Source organism: Taeniopygia guttata, chromosome 1 (genome assembly GCF_048771995.1).
Source record: "Taeniopygia guttata chromosome 1, bTaeGut7.mat, whole genome shotgun sequence".
NCBI lineage: Eukaryota > Metazoa > Chordata > Aves > Passeriformes > Estrildidae > Taeniopygia > Taeniopygia guttata.
Window position 1 is genome coordinate 91,912,738 of NC_133024.1, and position 21,566 is coordinate 91,934,303.

At 44.8% G+C, this 21,566-nt stretch overlaps 1 protein-coding gene across 3 annotated transcripts in view; it reads left to right on the forward strand.

Annotated features, from left to right (window-relative positions):
• Positions 1-1,119: 1,119 nt before the first annotated feature.
• The window catches only part of IRS2 (insulin receptor substrate 2), a 28,737-nt gene continuing 8,290 nt past the window's right edge, over positions 1,120-21,566 (forward strand). Inside the window, exons 1-2 of one of the 3 annotated variants that reach the window (XR_012057494.1) lie at positions 1,120-5,056; positions 6,284-7,328. Coding sequence is in view for 2 of the 3 variants with exons in the window: in XM_030280354.3 (XP_030136214.1) it covers positions 1,546-5,056; positions 6,284-6,309 (3,537 nt within the window). In the remaining variant the exon portion in view is untranslated. Of the gene's footprint in view, positions 5,057-6,283; positions 10,111-21,566 lie in introns of those variants that run through there. The other 2 variants (XM_030280354.3, XM_030280360.3) reach the window with 2 other exon arrangements.

Below are 21,566 nucleotides of genomic sequence, written 5' to 3' on the forward strand. Positions count from 1 at the left end.
CTTTTACTATCGCTGTCCTCCCGCACCGCTCTGCGCGCTGGGTGACGCGCCGCGGCCGCCCTCATCGGGGGGCGAGCGCCCGGCATCCCCGCCCGCAGCCCCCGCCTGGGCCCCTGCGCTCCCCCCTCCTTCCCCCGCTCCCGCCTCACACAGGAAAATGCGGGCTGGACCGACCCCCGCCCCTCCTGCCGCCCACCCCGGCCGGGGCCCCTCCGCCCCCCCTCGCCGTTCACCTCCCTCCGGCGGAGGGAGAGAAAGGCGCTCATTGATCGCGGGCGCGGCCCGCCTGCTGACGAGCGCGGGTCCCCTGTAAACAAGCGCGACACCTCCCCCGGCCCCCGCCCCCGCCGTGTCCCGCCCCGCGGAGCGCTGCTGAGGGAGCGGGAGCGGCGGGGGGCGCTGGGGCCGCGTTGCCCCCGCCGCCGCATGTTCTGTCATCACCCCGCCGCGATCCCCCAACGGAGCCGGGATCGTTTCCAGACGAAAAGCGGACGCTGCCCTTGTCCTCCGCTAAGGCGAAGCGCCCGGATGAATTAGTGCTGTTTAATGAACACGGGCTACCAGCGGCAGCCGCTGCCCCCAGCCCTCTCTGGGTGGCATTTCCCCGCCGCGCGGGGCGCGGGCGCGGGGGCGGCAGCGCGGCGTGGGCGCTGTGACACACCGGGCGGAGGAGCGCGCGGAGCCGCCGCGCGTGTGCGGGCAGGGCTGACGCAGACGCGCGTGTGTGCGGGGGCGTGCGGGGGGCGCCCGGCGCTCACGCACGGCCGGAAGCTCCGCCCGGCGGGTCCGCAGCACCTGATATGGCCTCGGCGAGTTCCCGAGGGATGGCGAGGGCCGGCACCGGGGCTCGCCGGATGTGCCGGATCTCCCCGCCGTACCCGCGCCCCCGGCACGTTCCGCGCTGTGTGCGGGGAGAGCAGCGGCGACAGCGACGAGTTGAGCTGCGCCCGAGGGGGGCCGGAGGCGGTGGGCGGGAACGCGGAGGGGCGGGAAGGGGGGGGGGCGAGGCTCCCGCCATCCAACGGTGGCGCGCCGCCTCGCTGCCGAGAGCCCGCCCCGCCGCCCCATTGAGGGCCGCAGCCGTCCTTCGCGCTGCCCGGCGGCCAATGCGGGGCGGTGCCGGCGGCGGCGGCGCTCCGCCCCGTCTCGGTGTGTGAGCCCTCGGTGAGGCGGCGGTCACGTGTTGTTTTGCTCTTTAGTTGGGGCACTCGGTGCGCGATGTGTTACTTACGGCGAAACTCCCGCTGGCAGCACCAGCAGCAGCAGCGGTCGGGGAGCCTTAGCGGCGTCGCCGGTAGTCGAGCCGGGGAGGACGCCGGGCGGCCGCCAGCAGCACCCGCTGCCTAGAGTGACAGCGGAGGATCCCGCTGCGGCTCCGAGCACTGCGCTCTTCTACGAAGGAATAACTTTATTTTACCTGCTTTCCTCCGTCTTTCCTTTTTTCTTTATTTTTTTTTTCCGCCGCGGCGCTCGGGCTCCGGATCCGCTCAGCGTCGGCGACAGCAGCGAGAGGAGCCGGGCGGCGCTCCCGCCGCGGGGCTGGGGATGGCGAGCTCTGCTGTGCTGGGGCTGCTGCCCCCCCTGAGCTCCCCGCCCGGCCCCAACCTGAACAACAACAACAACAACAACCAGGGCGTCAGGAAGTGCGGGTACCTGCGCAAGCAGAAGCACGGCCACAAGCGCTTCTTCGTGCTGCGCGGCCCCGGCGGCGGCGGGGAGGAGGCGGGGGGCGCCCGGCTGGAGTACTACGAAAGCGAAAAGAAATGGAGGAACAAGTCTGGGGCGCCCAAGCGGGTGATCGCCCTGGACTCCTGCCTCAACATCAACAAGCGGGCGGACGCCAAGCACAAGTACCTCATCGCCCTCTACACCAAGGACGAGTACTTCGCTGTCGCGGCCGAGAACGAGCAGGAGCAGGAGGGCTGGTACAGGGCTCTCACCGACCTGCTCAACGAGGGCAAGGCGGCCTGCCAGGGGTCCCCCTACCGCCACCTCGCCTCCCCCTTCTCTGCCTCCTGCGGCGCGGCCGCCGCCTCCCTGGCCGCGGCCGGCGAAGACCTTAACTACGGGCTGATCGCGCCGGCCACCGCTGCCTACCGAGAGGTCTGGCAGGTGACGCTGAAGCCCAAGGGCTTGGGTCAGAGTAAAAACCTCACCGGCGTCCACCGGCTCTGCCTCTCGGCCCGCACCATTGGGTTCGTGCGCCTCAATTGCGAGCTGCCCTCGGTCACGCTGCAGCTGATGAACATCCGCCGCTGCGGCCACTCCGACAGCTTCTTCTTCATCGAGGTGGGGCGCTCGGCCGCCACCGGCCCCGGCGAGCTCTGGATGCAAGCGGACGACTCGGTGGTGGCCCAGAACATCCACGAGACCATCCTGGAAGCCATGAAGGCGCTGAAGGAGCTGTCCGAGTTCCGGCCCCGCAGCAAGAGCCAGTCCTCCTCCTCCTCTTCCTCCGGGGGGGCCGGCGGGCCCGGCGGCAGCGGCGCCTCCGCCACCCATCCCATCACCGTGCCCGGTCGCCGGCACCACCACCTGGTCAACCTGCCTCCCAGCCAGACCGGCCTCCTCCGCCGTTCCCGCACCGACAGCCTCGCCGCCGGCGCCAGCACCAAGTGCACACCGTGCCGGGTGAGAACGGCCAGCGAGGGCGACGGCTGCCGGGTGGGCTCTGCGGCCGGCAGCCCTATGAGCCCGGGCCCTGTGCGGACCCCCCTGAGCCGCTCACACACGCTCAGCGGCGGCGGAGGGCGGCAGGCAGGGAAGCTGCTCCCGGTGCTGGCCGGCGGTGGCGGCGGCGGGCTGCAGAGCAGCCGTTCCATGTCCATGCCCGCCTCCCACTCTCCCCCCTCCGCCACCAGCCCCATCAGCCTCTCCTCCAGTAGCGGCCTCGGCTCCGAGCCTGCCCACCCGCATCACCCGCAGCGCCCGTCCAGCGGCAGCGCCTCCGTGTCCGGCTCTCCCAGTGACGCCGGCTTTATGTCCTTCGACGAGTACGGCTCCAGCCCAGGCGGCGACCTCCGGCCCTTCTCCTCCTCTTCCACTGCCAGCAACCGCAGCAACACCCCCGAGTCGGTGGCCGAAACCCCCCCGGTGCGGGACCCGGGGGGCGGCACTGACCTCTACGGCTACATGGCTATGGAGCGACCCCCGAGTGGCCGCTTCTGCTACCGGCCCTGCCCCGACGCTGCCAGCGACAGGTGCCATCGGAAGCGGACCTACTCCCTGACCACGCCGTGCCGGCAGCGACCCGCCGCGCCGCAGGTTTCCTCCGCCTCCCTCGACGAGTACACGCTGATGCGCGCCACCTTCGCCGGCAGCGCCGGCCGCCTCTTCTCCTCCTGCCAAGCCGGGGCTTCACCCAAAGTGACCTACACCCCCTATCCGGAGGACTACGGGGACATCGAGATCGGTTCTCACCGCAGCTCCGGCAGCAGCAGCACCAATCTGGGCCCGCCGGCAGTGGGGGGAGGAGGGGAAGATGATGACGGCTACATGCCCATGACCCCCGGTGTGGCCGCAGCCTTAGGGCAGGGAAGCCGGGGCAGCGATGATTACATGCCCATGAGCCCCACCAGCGTGTCTGCCCCCAAGCAGATCCTGCAGCCCCGGGCAGGGGTGGGTAGCGGGTCCCCGGGGAACGGGAGCAGCTACAAGACCAGCTCGCCTGGGGAGAGCTCCCCTGACGATAGCGGGTACATGCGGATGTGGTGCGGCTCCAAGTTGTCCATGGAGAGCTCAGATGGAAGGCTGAGTAACGGTGACTATATCAATATGTCCCCTCGGGACCCCCAGAATGGGCCCCAAGCTCCCTCCCTCACCCCCCCAGACTTCTTTTTTGCCCCTTCAGGGCATGGGTCCAGTGAGCCCCCAAAGCCCAGCTGCTATTCATACAGCTCCTTACCCCGCTCCTACAAGAGTCAGGGCTTGGCAAAGGACAGCGACCAGTATGTCTTCATGAACTCCCCGGGGAGGATGATCCCGGAGGAGGCGGTGTGTGGAGCGAGCCAGTTGCCTGCAGGCACCCTCGCCCCCTCCAGCCACACGGTGCCTTCGCCCCTGCGGCACAGCCGGACCGAGAGCTTCCTTAGCCAGCGCTGCCAGCGGGTGGCCCGGCCCAGCCGCCTCTCTTTGGAGACCTTGCGGACGATGCTGCCCAGCATGAATGAGCACCCTCTGCCGCCTGAGCCCAAGAGCCCCGGTGAATACATCAACATTGACTTCGGGGATGCTGCCGTCTATTCTCCCCCCTCACTGCCTGCTGACAGCCCAGCCTCCTCCCTGGGCTCGGGCACGGGGCAGAGGCGCTCCCCTCTCTCTGACTACATGAACATTGACTTCGGGTCACAGTCACCTTCCCAGTCGGGCACGGTCTCGGTGGGCTCCTTGGAAGCTCTCTCTCCAGGTTCTTCCTCCAGCACCAGCCAGCCTAATGGGCACTACCTGAAGACGGCTGTGGGGATGGCTTGTTCGTCCAGCCCATCGGATGCTGGTGATTACACCGAGATGACCTTTGGAATGGCCACTACCCCACCTCAACCCATTGTTCAGAAACCAGAAAGTGCCCGGGTTACCAGCCCCACATCTGGTGTGAAGAGGCTCACTCTCTCTGGGGTGGAGGCTTTCATTCTCTCCAGCCCTCCCCCAGACCCGAATCGGGGGGCCAAAGTAATCCGGGCAGATCCCCAGGGGCGGAGGAGGCACAGTTCAGAAACTTTCTCCTCCACCACCACTGTGACCCCAGTGTCCCCCTCCTTCGCACACAACCCCAAACGACACAACTCGGCCTCGGTGGAGAATGTGTCCCTCAGGAAAAGTGAAGGCCTGGAGGAGGAGCAGGGTAGCAGTCCCATGTGCCGGGAGACCTCGGCTGGCTTCCAGAATGGCCTCAACTACATCGCCATTGATGTTGTGGATGGGTCCTTGGCAAACTGTGACAAATCCCGGTTGAAAGCTAGGCACCTCCTGAATGGGGGCATCAATGGAGTAGAGATGAGCACCTATGCCAGCATAGACTTTCTGTCTCACAACCTGAAAGAAGCCAGTGCTGTGAAAGGTGAGTAGCTACATCTGACAGTGCCTGCTGTGCGTGTTTGTGCTTTATGTTTACCATCACAAGGTTGTGTGGTGTTGTGTAGAGCACTATCCCTCTTCGCTTCCTTAGAAATCACTTTTATCCCTTTGTACATGTCCTGCAATAAGCAGTCTTGGAGGAACTTAGTGGCTCTTTGTATGAGGAAAGGGGTTTAATTTTGGAATATTTATTCATGTTTCAATACTACTGTGCTGTTATTATGTGTTTATACTTCTGGGTACCCCATGAGAAGCTGCTGTTTACACAGTTTCTATGTTTGGATTGCATTCAGAATTTTCTTGAGTAAGATTTTGGAAAGTGTTTGGAAAATGTGACCGAAATAGTTTATGTTAATGCAGCTTCTAAATACTATTTAAAAATGTAAAATGACTGAGTTAAAACCAGCATTGTTTGACTGAGGACATCAGATTACAGAAACAATCCTTGGCTCTCTGGCCGAGAAGGTCTGGAATATCAAATTCAGAAGGATAAATTTAATATAATGGTTTTGAAATACCTTATCTCTTGCAAAAGTTTAACAGTAAATCATAGTGAGCATGGAATGTGAATCTTAAAGATGGTAATTCTTTCCAGAAGTCACTATGTACTTGAGCTGTTGTATGCTGTATCGCATATTTCACTTCAGGGCCTGTGTTGGTGTGTAACAATGTTTGTGCAAATGTTGGGTGTTAAACTGAAGAAATCTGAAATTTAGGGTGAGAGAGACTTTCTGTTTTCAGTATGTAGCTATTCCTTTAATTAGGTGCTGAGAAAAAAAGGAAAGAAACAAATCCCCTTCCTTCTTCACCAAAGTAGTACTCCACCTTCTTTCAGTTAGTGAGGGTTTGTACAGAACTGGGTGCTGGTTGAGGAGGGTGCAGAACAGCCAGTCTGTCGAGGAGGAGAAGTTAATAATGAGACACTTGAAAGGATTCTCTTGTCTCTTGGATTTATGCAAGACATAGTAGCCAAACGCTTATGCATAGATAGCTGTAGTGTGTGTTTATGGGTATAGCTGGGTGAAATTTCAAGCCATGTAGTAGTTGCTTGGAGGAGAGTAGGTATTGCTTCTTTATTCACAATGCTGGTAGAGGCATCGATAACAAGTGAACAGCAAAAGCTTGTAAGAGCCACTTGCAGGGTTTTTTTCCTTCTGTTTCCTTAGTAGGTAGTTGATTTTGAAGAAGAAAATATTTTCTCTTTTGATAGGAAGTACAGGAAGATGGAAAAGATGAGAGATCCCACCGTTTGCAAAACAAGCTTTGAACCTAATTAAGACGAGAGGATTGTTGAATGCAATGTCAGAGTTTGAAAAGATGAAGGCTTATTCTGAATGACTGGAAAGGTTGAGGGCCAAGCCTTATGTGTCTCTTGTTTAGTTTTGCTCAGTCGCTTTCAGGATCCTTGCGGCTTGCCCGAGCCCGGTGCGGATGCTGCAGCCCCGCTCTCCTTGCCCGGCCTTGGGATGTCCGTCCCGGGCGCCTGCAGACCATCACGCCCCTTTTGCTTTGCAAAACGGATTTATTCGGAAACGAGGAGCTCGTCTCGAGCCACCTACAGCACCGATTGCAGATGAAGCCTGGTGTTGGGAAAGCGCTATTTCCACAGCATTCCCAAACTGCTGACCCTGAGGGGGGCGGGGGGCGGCAGCGGGTACCGGGAAAACCCGGCGCGGCAGGCGGCACGCGGGAATGGGAGCGGCGGGCGGCCCGATAAGGAGAGGGAAGCGACCGCCGTCCTTCCATCCTGTAAACAAAAGGATAATGCAGGGAACGCAGCCGTGTAATGTGCTACGCGGCTTGCAGCGGAGAGGGCTCGGTGCTGCTGCTGCGTGTGTTTGTCCAAGGACGGTTATAGGCTTGTCTTTATTTTAATATTTAATCTGCACGTGTGTTTGTTTTTCCTCTTTCCCGTAAGCTTCTAAACGCAGACCACATGGAGGAGTGGTGCGGGGAGGCTCCTTGGGATTGACCCTATCTCTAGGAGGTGGGCTGTCTTCTCCAGCACCTCGCTTCCCTGAGAAGGGTGCCAGCCTGTAGGGTGCAGTCAGAGGTACGGGATGCAGGGATGGATGGATGGATGGAACCAGAGTCAGGTCAAGGTAGTAAGGAAGAACCTCACACCACCAGCATCCTCAGCCAGCAGTGGGTTGGGTACCAAAAACGGGGCATCAGGTTAATTGCACTTGTGGCAGCCAATCTGGGAAAGTCACAGCGTGGGGAAGGAGAAATACATCATAAAGGACTTCACTGGTGTAAGTTTAATCAAATAATAAACTTCTGCAGATTTCCTAGTTTCCCTTTGGGATTTCATACTAAAGTTTGTTTGTGGAAGGTCTTCTGCCAGTGCTTAAAAAGGTCACCCAGAATTTTGGTAATGTATTTGAGTTTCAAACATTGTGATTTGGGAGACTACTAAGAATTTTGTTTTACTGAGAAACATATTCTGTTTAAAGAAAACTGTATTTTGCACATAGAAAAGATTATTTCAACAGTAGTAACAGTAGATTTGAAAAAATATGAATTTTTAAACATTACTGATTTGCAGAAGAGAGAGAGAGCCTATATAATCAGCATTGTTTGTTTAGTTTGCACTTTTTTCAAACTTTGTTTTTAACTACATTTAAAAAATGAGAAGTTTTACTTCAAGTGTGGTTTGCAGTAATTTTGAAATGATGAAGAATCTACTTCTGTTTAATATTTACAACAGAAGACTGAGATAGAGTATACAAACAAGCTCCTTGCAATTACCTTCTCAGAAAATTAATATTTTGATTTGTGCAAAATACATGTTAAAGATCAGTTTGACTTCTCCTTTAAGGTCTGTTGCAGTAGTTATATTTCCATGTGGATAAGTGCTTTAAGGAAAATTATTTGTATAATTTAAAGGTGGCTAGCTTCCATGTGTAGTGTATATCTCTGCTATGCCTCTACTGTAGAGAGTGCTTTGCTTTTGGAAATCTCTGTCCATATTATCCTGTCACGGCAAGAGCAAGAAGTGCATCCGCAGCTGCTGTCAAAACAGAACAGTTGAAATGTTGCTTGAAATTATCACTTCATTTAGTTCTACTGTGTTCTAAAAATGTGCAGATATTTAGGAGTTGGAGAAACAATTGCCTTCATCTGATATGTAAATAAAATAATACTGTTATTGGTGGGTTAAAACTTGTTACTTGCTAATAACTAGCCTTTGTTCTTAAACTATGACTGCTTTTTTGCTTAGAAACATGGACTGTGTATGATTTCATTATTTATGGAGATGTTTACACCCATTTTTCTTATGAAGTGTGAATTACTTATTCCACTATGTTTATGACAGATTACAATCAACAATTAAGTGACTTTTTATGGTGGATCTTAGTTCTGAAGTCAAAGTTGAAGTCAGATAGGAGTTTTGTTTCTGTCTCAGTGGGGTTAAGATTTTATCCTTTGTATTAATCCTGGAATTCTCAATTAAGATGACCATTACATTTAGTTGGTGTATAATAGAGAATTTTTCCTTAATCTAAGTCACCAGAGTGGGTTATCTTTAATTTTGATTTCTTTTCCATTCACAGAGTGCTCTGTAGTTTCAACTTGTAGATGTTTCTAGTAGTTGGACTAGTTTTCTAAAATTGAGCAGATACTATATGTAATAATACAAAAAACCTTGAGGGTTCTTTCTCTCCTCTGTCAGCTTCTTTTGCCTTGATTTGTTTGAAGAAGTCATCATCTGTAATGCATCTGCTTAAAATTGTTAATAAGGTGATTTTTGATAATAATGATCCTCCTCTTGCACTCGCCTTGTCAATTAGCTTTTAGTTTTGTGAGGGTTTTATGGTTGCACCTAAACAATAAAAAAGCCTATCTTAAGAAATCTCTTTCTCTTTCTTTCTAATGGCATTTTAGATTGTGGAAAAACATAAACTTTGATTCCTTTTTCTTTGGGATTACTTTACACAATGACTTGTATTATTAAGTTGGTTTTTTTGACCTCCATATGCCAACTGCCAAAAAGTTTTGGTTCTCAGAGCAACATGAGAATGTTTGTCTCTTTAACAAAATTAATGCTCATTTTAAAATGACTTCTTAAAAGTATTAAAAGAACTATATGCTGTGTTAGAAATATATACACATTTTAAAGTATTTTTTGAATAAATCCATTGTAGTAGTTTCTCTTACTGCTAACTTCTGTAAGAACATCTAACTAACTAAAGAACTGAGCAACTTTTAATAACTTACATAGCTTGAGTTTTTAACTCGTACTTAGAATTAAAAAGTTGAGGTTTTCTTTTAAACATGTTGCAATTCATTTACTGTCTTTCAGATGACACTTTGCAGGTGACCAAACCAAAATGGTTAGATCTGAACCTAGCAGTGCCATTCATGAAAAAAAACGTAAACTGAAATTACCTAGTATTAAATGAAGCTTCTAATATTTTAAATTATGTTGGTTATATGGGTGTCAGCTTGTTACATGCAGATAGAATATCACAAAATCTATTAGACTTTTTTTTTGCTTTATACTTTAATTTGTTTAGCTGTACTGCTCATAGGAAGAATGTCATGGTTACTTTCAGTCATTTAAGATAAATTGTTATAGACCAAATTGAATGGTGGGTTTGTTCTAAAGTGAACCAGTACAGTCATTGCTCAAGGCAGAGGAAATGCTTAGGTTGATGATTGCTTCTGATTACTTGATTTCTTTCAAGATAGCTACAGAGACTAACATTCATTTGTAAGTAAGAATAAAGGAGTGTTTGAGTAGAAAGAGTATTAGGGCATGTTTTATATGGTGGGGTTGGTTTGTTTTTGTTGGGTTTTTTTGGGTTTTTTTAAAGAGAGATTAACATGGGTTTCTTTACACTAGATTTATTCTTGCTTTGTATAGTGTTAATTACACTGGAATGCTGAAGTGGTTTATAAGCTGAAACATAGCAAGCATCCACTGAAAAATGGCTGTATAATTACATCTAGGTATTTCTATCTATAAGTTTTTCTCTAAAAGCACCATTAATATGTTTCTTTTTGGAGTAATAAACATCTAAAAAATGGTTATATCTGTGGTTTTTTTCTTCTGAATTTGTTGAAATATACTATACATTTTATACTGGTTGTCGATATGTTTTCGTGTGTCTGTGTTCATTGTGTTAGTCATGATACAGCAAATTTTGTGGAAATTTTAACGTTAAGTTGATACACAATGTGTAATAGCAATTTAAAGTGTATATGTTGACTGATTTGGTAAATTAGGATGTGTAATTATGAAAGTTTCACAACTCTGGGTTTTTTTGTAGTTTCTTACAATGTTTGCTTAGAAGTGATCTGTCTATTCATGGAAATCAGTATTATCCCTGGAGTTTTAAGAAGATGGTGTAGTGACCTCCAAAGTTCTGATATGTTTTCTTTGTGTCTGTTGTCTGGCATGTAGTTATTTTTAAAGTTTTGTGTGTATATATGTAGGGGGTCAGGAGTGGCAGCTTTGAAAAGCCAAGTTCAGCTCAATAGTCCCGTTGTTGTTGGTTGTTGAAAACGCTGTCTCTCCTGCAGCAGAGTTTTCAAAGGAAAACTTGTTTGTTTGTTTTGTTGTTGTTTTGGGGTTTTTTTACACTTGTGTTTGTGTCAGCTGCCTTTAACTATCTAACAAGGGGGCTTCTTGGATTAGTCAGCGTGCCCTGGCTCTGGAGAGGCAGCTGCAATAAACAGAACCAGCAAAGGTGATTCCCATTGTCTTTTAAATGCAACTTAAAAAGTAGCATGCATTTTCCCCTTCATCTCTGTCAATTTTGGAGGAAGCCAGGATTACTGGTTTAGATTGCATTTGTAGTTTCCACACTAATACATGTAGAATGAATTCCTCAGTTGTAGGGTTTGTAGTTAACATAAGCTTTTAAAACTTGGGTTTTACAAGTCTGATGCAAACCACAGAAAAGTCAATGCAAAGATTGCTTACATCTTTACAGAGGGTCAGTTGAAAGTCTTTCTTGGTGTGTTAAATTGCTAACACATCCAGTGACATTTGAGGCTGGCTCCGCAGTAGGTTGTAATCTCTGTGTAGCCAAATAAGCAGTAATGAGTAACTTTTCTGAAGAATAGGTGGGTGCCTGCATAATTCCATGGAGTTACGCTATTGCTTGGTAGCTCAGGTGACAAATTGGATACTAAACTGGTACTGTTTAGGAAAGATTTTCAATCTGAATTTGAGAAATCCCTTCAAAAATTAATTTAAAAGACCAAGACAACAACCAAGAACTTGGAGTTCTGTTACTATTTTTGCTTTTAAAAGTACTTCAAAACAGTCTCAATTATTTTTATCAGTTATAATGACCCCAAATTGTGTATAGATATATCAAAAACAGTAATTAAAAAAAATCAAGTTCTTGCTCGCACTGCAGGCAAATACTCTCTGTAAAGAGGCTTGTTAAAAGTGAACAGTGGGGAGAGTTTCCAAAATAAACATATTTGATGCTAGGGGTGTTTTTTTTTGTTTGTTTATTTTCAAATCCAGAATTGCCCACCTCCGTTAAAAGAAAAGTTATTTCAGAGTGTGTTTTTATCTCAGTAAATCAATCACAAAAATAATGAGGAAAAAACTATGCAAGCCACAAACCAAAGCCTCCCACTTCTGAATGGTGACATCTACACTGCAGAAGTATAATGCAATAGCTTTATTGCATAGATTAGGAATGATTCGGTGTTTTGTTTACATTATTTGTCAATCTCTTCAGCATCCTAGAGGAGAACACTTCCTTCCTGGCAGATGGCAGCCCCAGGGCCATGCACCTGCCATTACAAGCACTACACAGTAGTAATCTACCCCAGCATCGCTGTTGACAAGAGGCTAATGATTGGAGACCGTCTGCCTGACAGCGTAAACAAAATAGGAACATATTTGTCCTTCAGTGAGGGTCTGAGAGATTGTAGGTAGGACAGTCAGGACAGTATGATGAAGAACTACAATGGGACTTAGTTTAGATCTCTTTGGTAGAGTTTGTAGCATGAGCCACTTGTAAGATAATGATGCTTCAAAAAGCAAACAGTGTCTCAGGGAAGGGATTTTCTGTTTCTCTGGCAGAGCGGTGTGATGTGTGTTGATGGCTGTGTTGATGGGAGGAAGGCTGGCGTGATTGCATGGGCTGTGCGCTGGCTCCGCGACGCTCTCTGCCCCCGCCGCAAACGGGGAGCTGCATGCACTGCCTGGTACATGGGGCTGTGAGCGCTCTTGGAAAGTCAGAATGTCTCTTTGAGTGGTGTGTTCGGTGTTTGCATAATGCATTCCTATTTCAGTAATTTCATTTGTCATTTTTTGTGTTTTCATGATGACGTTAGACAGTCTCTTTTATTATTTGTTCATTTCTCTTACGCCTATGTGTGCGTTTGCTTTTCTCCTTTGGAACTAGTGTGGGCGATGTTTCTAGGGGACACTACCCAAGGCAAGGGTATCTTTGAACTAGGCCAGGATGTTCTTTGCTAAATTTAAAAACTACCCAAATATTACCCAGAGTTTGTAGGGTATTAAGCAGGATTACATGACGCACGGATTAGACATTGTTGAGCAGCTTGTTTTTGTTTGAAGGGGTCAGAAATGGAGGCACTGGGGCTCTAGTCTGATGCCAAAATAGCAAACTTGCTGATAATCATGAACAGCAGAAGTTTCTTAGAAATAGTAGAGCACTTCGCAGAATTTTCCAAGCTTTCTCCAAGTGATGCTTTAGTAAAATTTGTTTGATATGTGCTGTGATACAAAACTCACTGTTCTGTTGAGTTTCAGTTTCCAAATCTGTTTCACAGGTACTTTAAAGTAGACTAAGAACACTGTTGGAAGTGCAACTCGAGGCAGAGGACTTTGATTCTCTTCAGTCAAAAACAAATCAATAAATCATTCCAGTAACAGTGGGAAAATCATGTCAATGAAATAAGATCTAAGCTGGCTTTGATTAGTCTCTTACATAGTGTCGACTGAGGCAGTATATTATTTTAAAAAGTGTTTATGACAGTCATGTCTACCTCATTAAATTGGGTGGCATTGTCAAGTTCAGGTGGGGAATTGGAATTACGAAGACTTTTCTATTTTGGGTTGGGTTGGTTTGTTGGTGTTTGCTTTTTTTTTTTGTTTGTTTGCTTGTTTGTGATGTTTTTTCTTTGTTTGGTTTGGTTTTGCTTTGAATCTAGACTTTATCTCACCAGAAGTTTAAGATACGATTGAACAAGACATAGTCTTTCAGGGCCAGGCTAGGCTTAACTCTTATGTTGAATAGTTGCTCAAGAACAAGAAAACAATAATGTTTTTTGTGTAGTCTGCCTTCAGACAGAGATCATTTAGGCTATAGAAACTTACTGGCAATAACTGGTAATGTTACATTTTAGCATTAATTAAAAGAATAAGAGTAGAATTGACAAATGGATGCAAACCTCACCAGTTTTCTAGTTAAGACAAAACTTTTACATCGCCAAATTGACGGCTTCAAATACTGTGGTCTCTCCCAAGCTTGAATTACTGAGAAGTTAGGGAGTGAATTTCTTAAGTAGTCCTTTTGCTAGTTCCCCTGGTAGTGTTTTTTTTCAAAAACTCCAGTGAGGTCTTTTTAGTTTACTTGAAAAGGCAAATCAAAGTCGGGGAATGTGTCTAACCAAAATTTTTACTTACACATAAAAAAGACTTCTTGTGATGGAATAATGAGATTTGGAGCTGGAAGGTGGAGGTAGAGTTCTCCTGAAAGTCAGTTGCACTCAGTTGTGTTGTAACATCATTCAGTTTTACACCAAATGTTTTATAAACATTTGGTAAAGTTTATAGGAGGCTGGACTTGCATCTTCTACAACAGCTTTCATTCCTAAGCAATTAGTTCAGCCAAAATTAATGAAATAGAACTATAATAATCTCTTATGTGTCTTTTTAGCATAACAAAAAGAAAAATTACACTTTCATTGTAACAATCCTGTACATAAATGGTAAATATTTGTCTTGGTGATTGCAGTGAAAGTTGTTTGTGAACTATCGAAAGTCAGTATTAAATTATTTACAACCAATTAGTTTTAATCTAGCATAAACCTTCAAACATTTATGTTTGGATTTGAAGTCTGTCTTGTATAGCAATACAAAGTTAAGTAATTTTCTGAATGTTGAAGTTACAGAATTAGTGCTCATGACTTTAACAAGAGAAAATTAGCTATGTGGACAAGCATTAGGAATAAATATATATATATATACATGTATATATATGACCCTGATGCACAGAATACCTCAAATAATCGGCCATAAACTTAAAACTGTTAGTACTTACTGTTTTTCAATCCTAATAGTCTAGCAGTTTGTTTCACAAATACCAGAGAGAGACTTAATGTGCTCTAATGAGTGCTAGGATAATATTGCTTTCTTATGGATATCTACAGAAAGGTGACTTACTATACAGTTCAGTTTTAATCTCTAAATGTCAAATGATAACTCAGTAAAAATGAGCTTTTAACTTTAACCTTGAATGATGTATTTTCATATAAATGGTAGATTGTGTGGCCTGTAAATAAATAAGTTGATGATAATTGGATGTTGAATGTTAGCCAGTAGGATGATTTCCAGCTCAAATGCACTGGTGTATTTCATCACTGTAAGTGATTTCTAGTTTAGGTCCTCTCTTCCCTCATACTACTCCTTCCCCACCCTTATTGTGAATATTCAAGGGACAGTAAATGGAAAGGTTTGTAAGATGGGGTAACATGAGATAGTGTGTCTGTTATTAAAAAAAAAAATAGAACTTGATAGTAGTGAAATATTATTGATTTTTAGTGGAAGTCAGATTCAGCCCTCACGAAGCAAATTGATGGACATTCATTTTAGTACATACACACTTGACTGTGCGGAAACAACAGCTTAGACCTTGCAGCTTGAGTGAGCGCAGTGGAGCTGGTGTGCCTTGATGCAGAGGGAGCAGGACTGTGCTGTGAATGAGCTGTGTAGGATGTTTGGCTGCCAGGCTGCTGTTTGATGGTGTCATTGTGAGGGGTCATTTAGAGAGTCTTCTGAGTCTGGGATTACTCCTTAAGTCTCGAGTCTGCTTCATCAGTCATGAACGTGGCAAGCTTTAACTTGCCATACTGGCCATGTGGATGCTATGTTCTCATATTAAGAGAAGATGGTGCAATATTTTCTATTCCTCTCACTTCTCAGTAGATGTTTTCAATTTTCTGTGTTCTCATAGATTGGCTGTTCTCACTGTTTCAGGGTGACAACATTTTAGCCTTACTGTTTTAAAAACACATACTGGGAGTTACTTCCATTATATTTTGTGTCAAGTAGATTTGGGCTGGTATTCCACTTACTTTGCTAAAGTATTCTACTCTACTTTGCTGAAAAGTCATACTGATTTAGTGCAGCTTACGCTGGATCCTTTATAAGGCATGGGAGAAACAGAATGAAGGGTTTATAACAATAAAAAAAGAAAAGGTGCTGGGACTTTAGAACATGTTCATAGGAAGTAGTGAGTTATATTGAGAAGTGATACATAGGAGACAACTTTAAACTCTCTACCCCTACTGGGATGAAGTTTGTGCATCCTGTCTTTTGCTGGGTGTCTTAAACCCTCTATCAGGCATTCATTTTTTGCCTGTCTTTTGAGGGATTTTCCAGTTTGTTTTCTATGGGTTACCTGAGTAGCTGACACTTCATTCTACTCCGAAGACAAAGTTGTATTAAGCTCTGCTGAAGGTGTCAAAACAGTGGACAAAAAAGTCTTTTATTGAATCTGTATGTTAAATCTTTTTGAAATCCTAATTTATTTTTTTTTTACCATGTAAACCCATTGTTGTATTGGGCTGTGAAGTGGCTTTATCTCATTCATTAGTATAGCTGTGTTGTGTGTGTGTGTGTGTATACCTGAGTAAGATTTTAGCTTTGATTCTATAGCCAAACATTTTAGTATGTCTCAAAATACATTAACTAATTATTTGCATTAAATACATGTCATTTTCTTACTCCCGGTAAAAATTAACCTTGTTTGTGCTTGATACATAAAAACCTGTTGTCTCATTTTTGTAATTACAAATTAATTCAGGAGCAAGCGGAACTTGTGTAAATTCTGTGATTTAGTTTAAGAAAAATGGTGAAAATAAGTGTTACAGGATATAGTATACAGTGGCTATGACTGTAATGGTTGGAATGAATATCCCTACCATCTGTCTTTTAAGTTGGAAATTATGTTTCTTCATTGAAACATGTGCTACTGGAGGTTTTTTCCTAGTAGGTGTGTTTTTCTTGGTGCATATGGTGACAATATTCTTTAATTTTCCTCTTTCTGGAATGTGGTAAATTTTAATTTGACAGAGATTTCCAAGATTTTCTGTAGCAGTTATGAGATATTAATAGGGAAGCTCAGAACCATTTCTCCTCTTTGTCTTAGGTAATTTTTTGGCCATTTGTAACCACATAATATCTTTCTGGAATAGTAATAATTAATTGCTTCAATTAATTTTTCAAGATATTTTAGCTAAAAATAGCTACTGGAAATAAAGACCTCTAAGACAGTCGACAGAGTATTTTGTACTGTAATTTGAAAAGCTTTGATATAGAGAAACCAGTCATTTACAGGCTGTTCATGCTGGGTTTATTTCATATATATTTTGTGGACAACATGGTCATATGATTTTGTCCAAGACTTATTCCTGCTCTATAGAAAAGTGTATCTGTGGTCTCTTGTCTCAAATGTAGATTGAATCTGATTTTTTCTTTTGGATGATGATTGTTGGAGAGGCTGAAGCGTCAAAGTGAAAGTCACTCAAAATCGCTGTATCTTTTGTTAGTGCCTCAGGTTGCTTGGTTGCTTGATTTTTTTTTCCTCGTTGTAAACAAGCAGCTTGTGTTGTATAAATGTTTTTGGTAGGATTGTTTAGTCCAGACAGCATGGGATTATTTGCAAGCTGAGGGAGTATATTCCAGAGGAGGCAATTTATCTGTGTTTTTCTTAATAGGTTTCGTGAAATTCAGCTGTGCTGGGATCCTGTTTTGGTCTGATGGATATAACTCTAATTAAAAGGAAGAGGCTATAGGTTAACCACAGGACATGAGAATCTTAAGGGACCTTCATGTATGTGTCATAAGTGAAGCTGCTTAATATTTCTGCGTTGCAGATTGCAACTCAGATGTCTCCAGTATGTCCTAAGGGCCCGTGTTCCTGGTTTAGATTTCCAACTATGTGGTGGTTCTTTTTCATCCAGCCTAAGATGTTGCACTTTATGCAGAACTGTAGTAATAACTATGTAATGCCTACAAGGCACCTTAGGAGCCTACCAAATGACTCCTCTTCAGAGAAGGGTCTGTCTTCTGTAAGTAGTATTAAAAGGATACAGGTGCTTTTTCAGTATTGAAGAGGCTGGTCAAAGCCTCTTGAGATGGAGATGGGCACAACACCACCCTCCTTGACCACAGAGTGAGCCTATGTGCTTGGCATAAATGGAACCTCTAACTTCCAGAGATCTGCAACTTGAGATCAACCTTGCTGTGCAGTGTCTTATTTTAAGCAGAAGGGCTTGAAATAAGACTGGTTTATATGTGGATCAGCTGGCATAGTTATGTGTTCTTGCTTGACCTGGACTGTACTTTAGTTAGTTGATGATATATTGTACTTGTTCAGTAAATGTGAAATTAAAAGGGATTTGTGTTCTCTCTAGCTGTGCAGCTTCTGCACTGTTGACTGAACACTTTTCAATAGATTTCCTGGTCAATCACAATATGTGACTTAGGCAACAGTATCAGGGCCTTGGCACTTGCCAGCAAACGGGCTTTAGAGGTGCAGATGCCCTGGGGAAAGCACTGGTGTTCTGCAAAGCATTTCTTCATAGCAGTGCCTGTGATCTTTCTGTTCTTCTAGAACAGCATCACAGCTTTATAAAGTCTCAGCTACTCCATTGTATCCTACAGGAAATCATAGTTCCTTAATATGATGTCCTGGGGTGTTCATCACACCTATTAGAGATGTCCTAAGTGGCTTTAAAGAGCTGGGATGTTGGCAGTGGGAGAAAATGCATGCAGGCCTTGATGTGCTGGAAAGCCTCCCTGAAATTTAGGGGAATTCTCTGCTAAACATTGTGGGACTAGAACCAATCGCTAAAGTATTCCATCCTAAGTGAGAAAGCTGGGTTTTAATCTGTTTTATAGAAACAGTTCTGGCAGCATAATACAATTTCAGAAAGATGTGAGTGTCAGTTGTATAGTTGTGTGGTCAGACGTATTGCTATAAGTAAAATGTGTTTTTAAAAAGTATTGTGTTGGTACTGGTGAGCCTTTCTTAGAAAATTGAGTGTAATTGGTTGCTTATAAATATATTTGCTGGCAGCAAATATGGGGAGCCATAAAACAAAACAAAGACACCTGTGTAAGAGCACTTGGGAGAGGAGGAAAGAACTGGTGACACAGTAGAGTACACCTCTGTTTCTGTAAATACTTACTGAGAGCTCTTATAATTACAGAAGAAGGTGTATCTTGCACCAGAGCTAGTAATGGTGCAAGTAATTTACACTAATTTTTTGGATCTTTTTAAAGAAATCCCTTTGAAGCATTGAGAAAAATGCTGTGAAAGCACACTGTGCTCTGAGAGCATAGTATTTTTCCTACTTTAACCGGTTGGGGCTTTTTTGGGGTTTTTTTGCTTGTTTTTTCTTGAGGGAGGTAATATTTTCTAAGGCAGTCTTATGGCTAAAAAAACCCAATTAAATAAGTGCTATTTCCTAAACTGAGATTGATTGCATGTCTCACATATTCTTGTTCCTGAGGGTGGGTGAACTTGGTGCTTTGCATTAACATTACCTTTCTTAAAAATGCAGAGCTTTATTATCTGCTTGGTCTTGCAGAGCAAATCATTCTGCACTTGCTTCACTTTCTTTGCAGTAAGCCATTTGATGGGAAGGATTCAAGGTGCATCCAGTGGAGCTGACAACAATTGCATTCATTCAGTAGAATCTGTGTTTCTTGCTTGAGAAAAAAAGTAAAATATGGGCAAGAAAGAGGACATAATTATATACTTTCTGCTTTCACAAATTATTTTCTGACCAGCATCCAGTTTCGAAACTGGTGTTCTCAGAAGATTTAGCCACCTAAATTACTTTTCTAAACAGCTCACTAAGCTTTTTGCCTCTGCTTTCCAACAGAGTATTAGTTAGCCTCTGGGAGTGATACATAGATGATATTTATCATGTCTGTGTGACAAAAATACATAAAATACATATTTTTCTTTCATGTCTTAATATACCAACTTCTTTATGCAATAAAATCAATATCAACTTCAGAAAGAAACACTAATTCAGCTCTAGATTAAAGTCAGAGTAAGAAGTTACAGATGTCCATGCGTGTTTTAAAAATGCAACATAAGAATATTTAAATTTTTTTTCTAGCGTTTCTTAGCAAAGTATTTCGTGCAAAGAAGAATAGAAGAAACTTTTTATATAACAAATCCAAGTATCATTCTTTGAGATGTCATTTTGGTCTGATTACTGGGACTGTTTGTTGAAGGAATAGTAGGAAATGTCTGCTGGGGGTTATGTTAGAGTGGCTGTTTTTAAGACTTAGTGGGCTTCTGTAGAGTGATGAGTATTAAGCCTGAATAGTGTGAAGGTGTTGAAATCAACAGGGTTGGGGCACCCTGCTAAATTTGTGATTCTGGCTTTCAGAAAGTATGCCCTGTGCCAAGGGCTGCTAGTCTACAGTACCAAGGAAGTTAAGAGCTTGGCTCATGGTCTCTAACATGCTGGCTTGTCCTTATAGGTAAATCATTAGAAAGTAAAGAGAACTTTGGGTAGCATCTCCACTTTCAAAATCCATATCTTGGATTTTGTATGCAGCTACTTTTGACCCACTGCCAGAGAGAGGAAACTGGATTAGGGGAGAGTATGACCTGCTTCAGTGCAGCACGTTTGTGTTATAATGCTCACTTCACTAAATGGTTTCAGGGAGTGGTGATGTATTTTCATCATGGAACATGATGGAACTTATTGCCTAGCTTCATCTTTTCCTCATTTCTCTGTTACTGACAGATTCATGCTGACAAGGGTGAGGCCATAAAAGATCTCAAGAAAAGTATTGATAAAATTGGAAAACAATCCTTTAAAATGTTTATCTCACTTCAGGTTGCTCAAGAGTTTTAAGTGGGGATGTAGCAAGAAGAGAAAGCTGTAGGGAAATGGTTTCCTTCCTGTGTATGCCAGGTTGTTCCTCTTATGCTTTCCCTGCCTTCTTTTTTTCTCACTTCTCTCCCTGTGTCTCTCTTCTGCAAGAAGATGCATTTCTCTGGACATCTGTCCTAACCTGAAAGCCCAAAAGCTGCAGTAGCCAGCTAACATTTAGTGTGTACCATCCAGTGTGTTTAGGTGGCAGGTGAGATGCCTGACTGTATGTCCTTTTCAGGGGTGTTTGTCTCCTTGGTAAGCTGCCTGAAGGTCAGTTTACAAAACAGGAGGGTGGTTGACTGTGGAAGTTGGAGAGCCCTGTGTTTTAAAACATGTTGCTCTCTGGAAGATAAATGTCTTCCTCTAGGATTCTCTTGTAAATTTGAAACCTCTTTTGATACTAGGTGCCTAAGCCCATTTGGCAGTGATAGAGGCAGGGATTAGTCTTTGAAAGAGTGCCTGGATGTAGTGTTTCTGTTCCCCTCTCCACAATATTTATGAGTCAAGAGCACTTACTTGGGACTGACCCATGTCCAGTATCTTTCTGGCTGAAAAAAGATCTCAAGTTATCTTTTCCCCCTCACCATTTTATGGCATGTTTTAACCATATATTGTTTGGTAGAGTGCTCTTGTTCTTTCTTACTGCAGCTGTTTTCATGGAATAATTAGATATCCACTATAATAGAAAGGGAGATTGAACATGACTTCCCACAACTTACATGAGTCCTTATCACGGTTCCTATGACTATTTAAATTTTTAATGTAAATATTTCTTCAATTTAACTAGTGGAAAAGATTACTTTTTATCCCGAGTAGGAGAGGGGGAAAGCATACTTTTAAGCTCTTTGAGAATGCTCTAATGTTGTGTTTTCAGGCATGTGTTTTCAGCCTAGTGGCTCAGGAGCAGTTCTTGAACTTTGGTGTTTGTCTAGTGTTACGTAGAATGGCAGTCAAACTCTCACTTGTGGATCTGAACCAGAAGTCTGATTATACTGTTTTGTTTTTTTTTCCACCTGCTGGAAATAGGACAATGAAGTTGGATGGCATTTCAGTTGGCAGTTGTGTAAGAATATCAAGCTCTGCTTCACAAGATCTCTTCTTCATTGTCAAAACTTGTTGACCTTGTTAATGACTACTGATATAAATTAGAAGAGGCGCAAATATGCCTTTAACATCCCAGCAATTGTAAAGGTGTGTAAAAGAGTATCATCCCTGTTGCTAAAAGGTATACCAAGTTGTATGCCTCAAAGAGTTTGAGACCTTTCAGAACTCTTACTCATCAGAGCTCAGTATAAAATAGGGCAGAAAAATTGTTCCTTAAAAGTCACTGTTCCCTCTACTCTAAGGAGTTGGAATGGCTGGCT